The sequence below is a fragment of the Dicentrarchus labrax genome, unplaced genomic scaffold (genome assembly GCF_905237075.1).
Source record: "Dicentrarchus labrax unplaced genomic scaffold, dlabrax2021, whole genome shotgun sequence".
Classification (NCBI taxonomy): Eukaryota; Metazoa; Chordata; class Actinopteri; family Moronidae; genus Dicentrarchus; species Dicentrarchus labrax.
In genome coordinates this window covers 3,357,104-3,369,298 of record NW_026136718.1, presented here as the reverse complement: position 1 = coordinate 3,369,298, position 12,195 = coordinate 3,357,104, and the positions used below count along the sequence as shown (strand labels likewise).

At 39.7% G+C, this 12,195-nt stretch overlaps 2 protein-coding genes across 3 annotated transcripts; one reads left to right on the top strand and one right to left on the bottom strand.

Moving 5' to 3' along the window:
• Positions 1-1,161: 1,161 nt before the first annotated feature.
• Positions 1,162-5,713, bottom strand: si:ch211-191a24.4 (uncharacterized protein LOC100150331 homolog). 2 transcript variants are annotated; one of them, XM_051377943.1, is made up of 4 exons: positions 5,592-5,713; positions 5,030-5,175; positions 3,990-4,108; positions 1,162-3,389 (listed from the first exon to the last, which is right to left on the bottom strand). In XM_051377943.1, exons 2-4 carry the CDS (start codon positions 5,128-5,130, stop codon positions 2,731-2,733), a joined length of 879 nt encoding a protein of 292 aa, XP_051233903.1. In that variant the 5' UTR covers positions 5,131-5,175; positions 5,592-5,713; the 3' UTR covers positions 1,162-2,730. The 2 variants fall into 2 exon arrangements, with proteins under 2 accessions (XP_051233903.1, XP_051233904.1); XM_051377944.1 differs by having other exon boundaries at positions 5,030-5,132; positions 5,592-5,702.
• A 2,822-nt stretch (positions 5,714-8,535) lies between these two features.
• cunh8orf82 (chromosome unknown C8orf82 homolog) lies at positions 8,536-11,813 on the top strand. Its single transcript, XM_051377948.1, has 3 exons — positions 8,536-8,802; positions 8,886-8,934; positions 10,149-11,813. Exons 1-3 carry the CDS (start codon positions 8,638-8,640, stop codon positions 10,613-10,615), a joined length of 681 nt encoding a protein of 226 aa, XP_051233908.1. The 5' UTR covers positions 8,536-8,637; the 3' UTR covers positions 10,616-11,813.
• Positions 11,814-12,195: the final 382 nt, after the last annotated feature.

The window sequence follows — 12,195 nt, the reverse complement described above, 5'->3', positions numbered from 1 at the left end:
AGTAAAACTTTCTGATCCCAGCTTCTCAAATATGAATATTTACTGCCTCTCTGTATATTTGTATCATTTTATATCATCATTTTTATATATTCTGGCAATAAATATTTGGAGACGTCGCCTTAAGTTTTAGGAAATTGTGATGAGCCTTTTTTTTTTTTTTTTTTTTTACTTTTGTGACATTTTATATACAAAACAATTAATAGAGACAATCATCAGATTTATTTAGGCCTTCAAATAAAGATTAAGTGAAGAATACCAGAACTACTTGAGGGCCAGTGTGTGGGATTTAGTTACAGATTTTAACCATTTAAATACAGCTGTGTGTCGGAGAAACTACGGTGGACGCAAAACATACAAAAGACGTCTCTTTGTAAGGTAACGTTTCTTATTTTCAGGTGATTATACACTGATGAAAACATACCTATGAATATTATACTCCATCTGTGCCAGTAGATCCTCCTGAATGTTACACACTGGACCTTTTTAAGTCCAAGTTGATGCCTTCAGATAGCTTTTTGTGTTCGACCAACCTTTCAAAAAACCTCAAACTGTCATTTTTTTAATCACATACAACAAAGAAAAGCACCAATAATAACAATTAAAAAGCTGTAACAAGAGAATGTTTCTGCATTAAATATTAGTCCTTTAATTTTCTGTGTATATTAACTGATCTTTTCGGCTCAAGATGAATTAATAATGAAACTAAATCTCTAGTGCTGCTAAATCTTTTAAAGGTTTTAAAAAGACGAAATGTATAAAGAGTTGCACAACAACAAGCAACGACCTCGCACTCGTTTGTGCTGCTGGGTTACAATCGCCGCATTGTGTTTATCGGACAGGGTAAAATTAGAACTTGGGGGTAATTACCTCAACTCTGGAGAATTTCTTTTGTTGCTAATTAAGTTTTCACCGAAACAGTCCCCACGGTTACATCACTGCTGTGCCCTTCTGTGTATGTGTGGCCCCCATTGTGTGACAGCACAGAGGGGACGGGCAGCAGTGATGTCATGGCTGGCAGGAAGCCTCTGGAGGGGACACGGACGGGGACAATCGCGGGGACAACCGCGGGGACCATGGAGGGGACCACGGCAGAGTTCTGCTGCCTCCTTCTGGCTGGTTTGTTTATCAGACTTCAGACTCAGAAACAGAAACAGTCTCGAATAGAATCACATTGCTGGAGGTTTAATTAAGAGTGGATACATTCATGTATCAAAATTGCATTATAAAGACAAAAACTCTGATATAAAAATACATTAATTAAAACTAGTAAACAGTTAAAAACATTAATCCCTTTTGAGTTCACACAAATCCAACATACAGTTCAGACCTGTATCACAAAGCAAGTTAGTGATTAACTGGTTATTAACTGGTTATGAACCGGTTCAGTTTACTGATCCAACCACGAGCACAGTCACAGAATATAATATATATGTTATATAGAATATAACAGCACCATGAGTGGAGTATTTAACGTCTCAGTGATACCCACAGGCGGCAATAACTTGTGTTCAACCAGGTAAAGTCACACAACTAACCTGTGATACACTTAAAGAAGGGACAGTGCGGTGCGGCTGTTATTGCTGCTGAATATAATTAATAATTAAAGTAATTAAAAAGGTCCAGTGTGTCACATTCAGTGGCAGGAATGGAATATAATGTTTTCATTATTACTAAAATATAACTTAAAATACAGAGGCGGAGTCTGCCATGTTTCTACAGTAGCCCAGAAGGGACAAACCAAACTGTGATTCTAGATAAGGTTTGTGTTTTTTGCATGTTTCGAGGCCACCGTAGTTTCTCCTTCGCGCTCGGAAGCGGAGGGTGAAGCGAGGAAGTTGCAGGACTGAATACAGATCAGCCTTCCACGCGTGTGGGGGGAAACTACGGCGGCCTAATTTAGAGCCAGTGTTTGGTTTGTCCCTTCTGGGCCACTGTAGATAAAAACGTCTCATTCTCAGGTAACAAATAAAAACATACCTACGAATGTTATATTCCATTTCTGCCCACAGCTCCTCCTCAGTGTCGCACACCGGACCTTGAACAGTTCATGTGGACCCGCAATAAGAGAACAATGATCAACACTGTCAGGAACAGAAGAAAGTTAAAGGCAGCTTTTCTTTGTTTTTTTACAAGTCTGTTTTAAACCCAGGCTGGAAACGTGGTTGTGCAAAAAAAAATGGTTCTTCTATCTGACAGACACAGAAACTGTGGATGTGTGACTTCAATATTAGCTGCAGCACAAAGCCCGAAGCCTCAAACCACCGACCCAAAGCGGTTTGATGACCAGAGAACGAGACAATCAACTGCTTCTTGTTTTTGTTCAGATATAGTGGAAACAAAAGTGAATCTTTATAAAAGTCACCTACTGCTACTTTTATGTCCATAAATGTTGTTGTTGTAAAGGTTGCTTAAAATATCTCCAAACTGCTGACACTGCGTCTCCTCCGCCGACCCGCTCAACTACCGAGAGGTTACAGGAGAGATATCAGAGTAGTTTACTGATTATGAGTCACTGACACATCATTTATTATACATCCATGTATGGATCAAAGTATTGGAAATCAATGCAAGTGTTCCCTTTCAGGGGCTCCGTAGTGGGAATCATATAAAAATGTCATATTCTTGTAAACTCACTCCTTTTGTCCACATCAGGCTCCTGTAGGAATGATTACTGTGCTCTTTTCGTGATGCTCTGAACATTAACCAGCTGATGTTCACCCCCCCCCCCCCTCACACAGCGGTGGTTTCCGCCCTCAGCGGCGCTCTCTGCGGGCGGCCTCGGGCCTGCTGTTTCTCTTCCGCTCTGCGTTTTCGCTCCTGCAGGTAGCGCCTCACTCTCCGGATGGTCTGGATGGTGAGCACCGTGCCGGCGCCGTACAGGATGGCGGTGATGAGCCCGAACAGAGCCACGCCCGCGTCCGCCCCGCCCACGTCGCAGTTCATCCAGGTGTAGCCGGACCGCGCGTACAGCCGCTCCCGCTCCTGACACACGTCCGTGGAGTTGACCTTGATGATGAAGTGCAGGTAGAGCCCCACGGCCACCACGTACGCCACCGCGCCCACCGCCTGGAACACCAGCGCTCCGAACAGAAGCTTCCGGGACATCAGGTGAGGCGGTTTGTTCCCAGCGACCACAAACAGCAGCGACAGGACCCCGAGGGTCAGGCTGAAGGCGATGCCGCCGTAGATGCCCGGCGCCCTCATCTGGCTGTACTGGCTGTCCAACCTTCGCGCCTTCTCCAGTTCGGTGCCCTGCAGGTTAAAGTTGGAGTTGATGTCGAAGCCGCCCATGGCGCTCGCCGACGACATGCCCGATGACACCAGCTGAGCTGCGACCACGCAGATCAGGACCAGAGCGTTGGTCAGGACGGAGCAGATCAGCACGATGCCTGCGGGAGTCGACGAGGGATGAGATCACAAAATCAGATGGAGGTCCAGGCACAGTTAGTTTTTATTCTCTCCACATGAGGAGGTTGTTACAGAGAAAGAAACTGTTCATTCAGTGTCTCAGTGACAATAAAGAATCAATCCAGTGCAAAAAATATATAAAAACTTCAAACTCTGTAATTGATTTATTCTATTCTTAAATCAAAAGACTGCAATTAATAGTTATTTTAACAAACAATTCATCTTTAAACTCAAATAAATGACATTAACACTGATATGAAAACAGCACAAAGTGAATCCATTTGAGAAGCTGGAGCTAAATCTTGATAAATAATTAAAATAGTTGTTGTTCTAATACTGTGTTATTAACATTCCAGAGGATCAGCTCTATTGTTCCTGCAGCAGGTACATGAGAGTGGTCAGGAGCAGCTTTCTCCTCCGTCAGTGTTACTCTGAGGGAAAAGAGGCGTGCACCGTAAACACAGTGAAACCGGTTTGTCCGGTGTTCGCAGAAGGAAGGATTGAGCTGCAGTGAAACCAAAGTCCAGCCCCCCCGCCCCCGTGACGCAGTAAGAGATACTTCCACTCTGAGCCCGACTCACCTCTCCTGGAGCAGACGTTGGAGCATTTGGACTCCTGGTGCTCCACTCGAGGGGTTTCCCGCACATGTTTGGGAGGGGAGTCGGCCTCTCTGGGGTAGTATGGGGGTCGAGAGGAAGACCTGGGACATAGAAACACAAACACAATGAGGAAGTTATTTAACACTTATATAGCTGGTGTTTCATCATAATGTGGAACGACTGAACATTTTCCATGTTTTAGTTTGTATTCTTTACTGAAAATGATTCAACATGGACTCTGGGTGCTGCTGCTGATGCACAGATATCAGTACCAGGTCTAATACTGAGCTCATGAACTCTCCAATTCCACTTTACAGCAACTGTTTTAGTAGAACTTGTTAATTACACCTGCAAAATATTATATTCTTAAAACAAAATGGTCCGAAGCTCAAGGACATTTTTGCCACTTGCTATGATTTTGAGTGTTATTACAATGCTGGAGGTGCTGAGGACTGAAACAAACTCTGAAAAGTCACTCATCTACTCCAAAAAGCAATAAAAAAAGTAATAAACAAGATACAATGACAGCAGTTCATGAATTTAAGATACACTCCTACAATATGACCTGTGACAGTAATACACTTTATATTAGTGGTGCTGGATTAATATAAACTGTATATTCATATGACACCTATTTATGTATTATAAGACTCTATTTACTGTTTATGTAACCAGTTAACAACACTTATTACATACATATATACATATAATTCCTTAAACATGATTATGAATAACTCTTTAACTCTATTATTTTATATTTTCATTACATCTTTATTTATTTAATGTGTACTTTCTTATGTATTGTGTTGTATCTGGAGCTGCTGCAGTATCTTAACATTATTTATTATGTTATTAAGGAATACAACGTTACACATTTCAATGTCTTTATGGATATTTATTTTATTTACATCATTTAAAAGAAAACTATTAAAGATTATTAAATATAAATACATATATTATATTTCCCCTACATTCATTTATGAACTCAGGACACATTTAATGATCTTTAATATTAAACTCACCTGTCGGGTGATGCCCGTCGGTCATCCGGTGAGTCTCGGTAGTGTCGGTGGTCTCCGTTCCTCTCCCGGTGGCCCCGGTTTGAACGGGGCGGCTGACTCATACCTACCGACCGAAACCGACAGTTTGGACTCAGAAAGAAAACGACCTTTGGACGACACAGACACGGTTCAAGTTAAAAACTACAAATCAACAGTTTGAACTACAAACAGGTGTTTAAATAATTTTAGCTTCTTTTTTTTTTTTCTTTTTACGTCAACGTAAGTGTCCTCGAGGAGAAACCGTTGACGTTCGCTTCACGTAAAAACGTTAAACAGCATAAATCGCGTTATTAACAGCATTAAAGACCGGTTTTTAATGAAAAACAAAACAAAAAGACACTTTTCTTAACAAGAATGATCTATAAACCTAATGTCGGAGCAGGTTTGTAGTTTAAAAAGTGATTAAAAAACTGAGAGAAACGTCGCTCCGTAGCCTTCATGGTACGTTAGCTCATTAATTAGCGTTTGTCTAACGTTAGTGCGCAGACTCAGTTCGAGCGTCAACAGTCAAATATGAACTTACGGTGAATATAAGTCGATGAAAACGCTCCAAAGTCTAAAAGTATAACGCCATTATTGACTCACTCCGGTGTGTGTGAGTGTTTGTGTGTGTGTGAGTGCAGGTAGAAACAGCTCCACCCTACCTGGAGGAGGAGGAGGAGGAGGAAGGAGAAACAGGTTGAGGTAGGTGGATCGTTCAGAGCTGTGGATGGAATTCAACTCATTATTCTATGGAAGCCCATTTGTGACAATATGACGGTGGAAAAAAAAAAAGATTGTGTAAGTATTTATAATGAAAATCTTTATCAAAATATTCTTTTAGTATCTCAAAATAATAATGAAGTAGCTCAGTGTTGTGAATTAGTATCTCAAAATAATGACTTTATCAGTATTTTTGACTTTTTGGGTGAAGTAGAAGTCATTAAATATGGAAGCCCATTTGTGCCAATATGACGAGAAAAAAAAATTGTTCAAGTCGTTATAATGAGAAATATTATCAAAATATTGACTTAGTATCTCAAAATAGTAAGAAAGTTACTTAATATTTTGAATTAGTGTCACAAAATAATCACTTAATATCACAAAGTTATTATTTTCAAGTCATTTCTCTACGGAAGCCTATTCCTGCCAATATTACAGGGGAGAAAACATCATATGAGTCATTATAATGAGAAACCCTCATAAAATCTTGAATTAGTATCTCAAAATATTTTTTTAAGTATAATATAGATATAATATAATGACTTACAGAATCTTTTTTATTTTTCTTTCATTGGCAGAAACGAGCTTCTGTAATTAGCAGCTGGTCTGAATCAGCCGCTTTGTGTGTTGTCAGTCCCAAAGAAGAAGCCTCTGTTTGCACCGTTTTAGGGGGTGTTGGCCTTTTTAACATGAGCAGCAGCAGCAGCCTGTCTGTCTCTCCGTCTGTCTGTCTGTCGCTGTGTTGTAGAGGAATGTTGTTGTTTATGTGCTTCTTTTATCAGCCGAGAGATTTACATGAGGCTCCCTGAAGAGCCCCGTTGTGTTCACTCGACAATATATCTCTCTCTCTGCTTGGAATTAACTCTCGCACAATAAAACATGTAGGCTGCTCTCACTGTTTATAGCTCACCAAGTCGCAGGCCTGTGATATTATATTATAATATATGAGCTCCAGCAGCTGGTTGATTAAACAAACATTCGACTGAAAAATTAATTATTTTAATAAATGATTAATAGTTTAGTCTTTATTTAAAAATCCTGACCCTTTTTTTTAATATTAAGAATCTAAGTTGAGGCCTAATAATCTTTATTGTCCTTTTTTACTACAGGTTGGTGTAAATAACAATACAAACAATAATAAATAACACATCATGTTGCACATGTATGTAAATAAAGACTTTTTGTACCATCCAGTATTTACTTTTTATTATATTTTTGTTTTTATTAAGGCTAAATTAATATTAGTAAAGCAGGTTAAAGGTCCAGCGTGCAGGATTTAACGCAGGGAAAAACACGAACACTCCTATCTTGAGCCAGTGTGTGGTTTGTCCCTTCTGGGCTGCTGTAGAAACACAGCGGACTCCATGGAAGTCGATCCAAAAACGTCTCACTCTAGGGTACAAAAAACACAATATTCAGGTGATTATACTCCATTATACTCCATCTTATGCTCCATTTCTCCTAAATGTTACACATTGAACCTTTTTAAATACATTTTAATTTATATACATGTTTAATAGCAGAGTTTTTTTGTTGCAGGATGTTTTCGTATGTGTTCTTGTTTGTATTGTATTATGTGGAGAGGGAATATTAATGTTGGTCTGCTTTGGGAGGATAATCCATCCTTGTTAGTAGCATGTTAATTAAACAAAATCTTAAATTATTGGTGAATAATTAAACACACAGCTCCAGTATATAGTTGGAAAACTCAGGTTTATTCCACTCTGTCTGACAGTGAATATAATTAATATTGTGTATAAGTTTGTTCCAGTTATTCTCTGAAGCTTTATGTTAACATTGAGGGACGTATTCAATCCCTAAGACCTCTTTTTTTTATGGCTGCACAATTACATCAAATGGAAATAATATTCCAGATATACACTTTGCCTGATATTTGGTATCTTTGGAACATAAAGTTCTGTTTGTACAAACAATTTCTACTTCTTAATGCACTTTGGTAACAGTTTGCACTTTAATAAAGTATATATTTGATCATAAATGAGGACAATTGGCCAATTTGTTGCATTGAGTGGAATATCTACTAATCAGTAAGAACAAAAGTGGGAGAGGGGAGATCATTTTGTTTTCCGTAAAATCATTTATCACTGATTTCATCTTGTTGAAATGTGACAGTTGGACACCTTGTCTTGAAACATATTGATAAATGATCCAACATCTATGATAATACATACATTTAGCCAGATTGTGTCACTAAACAGAGATCTGTATCAGTCTGACTGCATAACATTTTATTTAATAAGGATGGCAGGAATGTCTCCAATCGCCTATCAATAAATACAAACATCATCACCACTTTTTATGCTTTAGGTGAAAAAAAAATAACATCAAAAGGTTCCCACATGTCCTGGAAACAATTTATTAAAACGGCCAAATATCCTGGAAATAATCTATGTTGTCCTGGTAAATATTAGTTGTATTTTAGGTTCAGAAAAGTGTAGTAAACTGTTGTCGAATCACCCGAAACACTGCATAAAACAATCCTCTGTAGTGAGAACAGTGTCCCATAAACACTGACCCACCACCTGTAATGAACCTGATGAAAACAGGACGAATAAAACTGTCTCTTCAAAAGAGTTGTATGTAAACCCTGAACTCTTATCATTTTACATTATTATTATTATTTGTTCATTTTTAATCTTTTTCCACCTTTTTAATGCTCTGTAATGGATGTAAGTACCACCAGTGTCCACCAGGCGGCGGTAGTCAGAAACCGACGCTGGTGCCACACTGAAACTCTTCCGGGTTCTTCCTCTGATGCGGCTGTAAACAATAACATGAGGACACAGCTGAAGTTGTGTCACTCGCTCGTGTAATAGAAACTGTTTGTTCCGGAACAACCGTCGCCCATGTTGTTTCTCCGGACCGCGGCGCTCAGCTGCAGAGCTGTGGCCGCTCTGCGCTGCCTGCCCGCCGGCCACACCGCCTCCAGAACCACCGCTACATACATCCAGGGCCAGAGCCCGGAACCGCGCATCCGAGAGTACTTCTACTACATTGACCACCAAGGACAGGTGAGTGTATGAGCTCACACAGGTATCAGTGTAAAGTTCTGCTGCTGGTGTTAACATGTTCATTGTTTGTGCTCAACTTGCAGCTTTTCCTCGATGACACCAAAGTGAAGAACTTTGTCACCTGCTTCAAAGGTAAAAGTGTTTGTCAGGTGGAGTTACAGTTATTATATATAATAATAATAATATTATATGTTATACAACATTTAAAAGCTAAAATTAGGTGTGAAAAAAACATTTTAGTGAACTGAAATAAAAGTACAAACCAAACAAAACATTATAAACAACTATATTGTGTGTTACAAAACTAAAATATAATACAAATATACACAAAAGCTGCACAATTAGTTGAGATATTCATATCAAATGCATATAAATACATAAAATGACCTTATAATGAAGCACTGTAGCTCCAACAGATGTCACATCATCATGATTTTAAAAGTTTTTTTCAGTGAAAATGAAAGTTGTGACGTGAAAATGATCATTTCCACTAACCGTGAATCACAATGTCGGATAAAATCCAAACTTTGTCAACAAAACAAACATAAGGAGTTACTGGTGCGTATGTTCATTGAGACTGGGATGTGTTAATGTGTTTGTACTGTGAATACTCCTCATTTTATAATAAGAAACTCAACTGAAACGAACAAACTCACTCTGTAAACCAACTGAAACTAAACTGGATTAACAAACAGAAATTAAAAACAGTGATCAGTGGTTAGAAATAACTGACTGCTCTTAATACACCACTGGACAGTTTTATACGTGTATTAAACAAACAGTGTAGTACGACGGCCTCAATAATCCTCTCCTGGAATATTAAGCATCAGGTTTGCTGTGTGATAACTTGAATGCACCACATAATCTTAATCAACCGCCAGTAAATCAATATTATTAAGGCTTTAAAACTGCATTTGACACTCTGTAAAGATGAGGTTGTTGTCAATGAGAGACTAGAGCTGCAACTAGTGGTGATTAATCCTTTTCTCAGTTAATGGATTAGAGTTGTTTGGTCCATAAAATGTCAGAAAATTGTGAAAAATGTCCCAAAAGTCCAAAGGTGACGTCTTCAGATATCTTCATCACATTTGAGAAGATGAAATCAGAGAATTTGGACATTTTTTTGTCTTGAGAAATGACTCAAAACGATGAATCGATTAATCAAAATACTCGGTGATTAACGTAACAGTTGACAGCTAATCGACTGATCGTTGCAGCTCTGTCTCTGTGGCTCTCAGCTTGGTTGCTAACAGAAGACAGAAATCTTGGTGTATAATCCCAAACAAATATTTCATTGTCTGTTGTTGCTCAGCAGCTCCTCTTCATCCCTGTTTCTCTATCACCAGACAAAAAGTTCCTGGTCTTCTTCTTCAGTCGGCTGCGTTCGAATCAGAGCGGTCGTTACGAGGACGACTTCCCCTACTTGTCCCTGTGCGGCAGGGAGAGGAACTTCCTGCGCTGCGACGACCGTCCCGTGGTCTTCACCCACCTGCTGGGAGACCAGGAGCTGCTGTCGTACTGCGGCGGGGCGGAGCAGCTGTCCGTCCCCTTCCTCCCGGAGGCGCTGTACATGCATCCTGTCAGCGGGCGGGTTTACCACCCCTGCTCAGAGCGAGGAGGCGGGGTCGGCCTGGTCAGGTCGGCCCTGGCCATCGAGCTCAGCCCGTTCTTCGTTTACGCTCAGGAGGACGGCCAATCGGGACAGCCCACGCACTTTCTCTGGGGGGGACGGAAGCACACGCTGACCAATGAGCTCGCAGGATGCTTCCCCACTGTGGTGGAGGGCGGCGAGCAGCAGGGAGAACCGGGATAATCACCTCTACTGTACGGATCCTCTGATGTGTCCAGATGTGTCCAGATGTGTCCAGATGAGCCGGTGAGGAGAGACGAGTGCTTTAGAGTTGTTCCGATACCGATGCCTGACTAAAACGTTGTCTGTGCACCGACCCGATTCCACGTAATACACGAGCCCCGAAACAGGACCCTGCTACTACCCAGCACTGTCCCTCACGGGCTTAGTAGCCTACGGTTGTTAATACGGGTCGGTACTCAGCATCACTCATACACAAAGTTCTGGTATCGGATCGTCTCTACTCCTGTTTGAAGCCTGGGCCGATGTGTCCTCCTGTCCTCCTTCATTAGCTTCATATTTATGGTCCTGAAGAGGTTTAACTATAAAGTTTGTCACAATAAAAAAAGCAAAGATTAGGGAAAAGTCTGAAAGGATTAACACATTAAAGCGTAAACATAAAGTGGTTGAGAGACAATAGAACCTGTTGCTGTAAATACCAGTGTAAACGACCACCGTGGCTCATTCAAACACGGAGGAGCTCTTTTGTAGTGGAAATGCGTCCGATTACCTGCAAAGATAAGCAGCAGGTGTTTGTGAACACACTGTTTCAACTAATATCCCCAGACTCCCTTAGAATATCACACAGGTTTGAGAGTTACTGAGTGAGGAGAAACTTTATACACTTTGTGAGACGCCGACTGCTACAGATTCTTTATTATTTGGGCCTTCTTGTAAATTCAGCAAACGTTACACGTGAAGGGATTTCTGTTCTCGTCTAGGGGTCACCAAAGCTTTACTGCTTTATCGTAACATGTCATTCATTTCTGTGAAGAAAACTGAATTAATCTGTTATTTTAAAGTCTGGATTATTGAAAATATCCATTCAGGGGACGTCGGTTTACTCAGGAGAAAGGTTGGAAACCACTGAGATATATCATATTTATAAAAACACAACTACAGTGTTTCCTTTACTAAATATACAGCAGAGTGAAATACAGAGTTCGGCTCTTTACATAATTAAATCTGCAGAATAAATGAACTGGTGTGCTTGCATAGAAAATAGTATTTAATGTTTCTGAAATACAAGAGAAAGAAAACAACTACAAGAGTAAAAGGTAAAGTAAAATAATACTTAACTCTTTCTGGAAAACTTGAACACAAAACTCATAACAATAATTTACTGAATGTGAGATTGTTGAATAAAGAGAAATATTCTGAATGTTTGTTCTGTTGCTTTATTGACCTTTTATTAAAGTATATTTACTCAAATATTCTACTTTTTATTACATTTATACTTTTACTCCTTTACATTTATCAGACTGATACATCACCTCATGATTGTTTAAATGATCGAACTAATTAACCAATTAACTGAATTAGGTTCGCAAAGACATTTTCTGCAAGTGGTGGAATGTAACTAAGTACATTTACTACATTAAGTATATTAAGTACTGAAAAAAATGTGAGTATTTCCATGTTATACCACCTTATACTTGTACTCCGTCACATCTCAGAGGCAAATATTGAACTACTTAACGACAGCTTTAGTTAAATTCAGTTCAGAATACTCTTCATCCCTCGAGCGAGTGTGCAAACAGAAG

Bases quoted from the DNA above. Each gene is read 5' to 3' on its own strand.
- si:ch211-191a24.4 (XM_051377943.1), bottom strand. From the start codon at position 5,130: ATGAGTCAGCCGCCCCGTTCAAACCGGGGCCACCGGGAGAGGAACGGA. The intron at 4,109-5,029 runs GTGAGTTTAATA...TCTATGTCCCAG, and splicing joins CGACGGGCATCACCCGACAG to GTCTTCCTCTCGACCCCCAT. The intron at 3,390-3,989 runs GTGAGTCGGGCT...CGACTCCCGCAG, and splicing joins CAACGTCTGCTCCAGGAGAG to GCATCGTGCTGATCTGCTCC.
- cunh8orf82 (XM_051377948.1), top strand. From the start codon at position 8,638: ATGTTGTTTCTCCGGACCGCGGCGCTCAGCTGCAGAGCTGTGGCCGCT. The intron at 8,803-8,885 runs GTGAGTGTATGA...CTCAACTTGCAG, and splicing joins ACATTGACCACCAAGGACAG to CTTTTCCTCGATGACACCAA. The intron at 8,935-10,148 runs GTAAAAGTGTTT...CTCTATCACCAG, and splicing joins CTTTGTCACCTGCTTCAAAG to ACAAAAAGTTCCTGGTCTTC.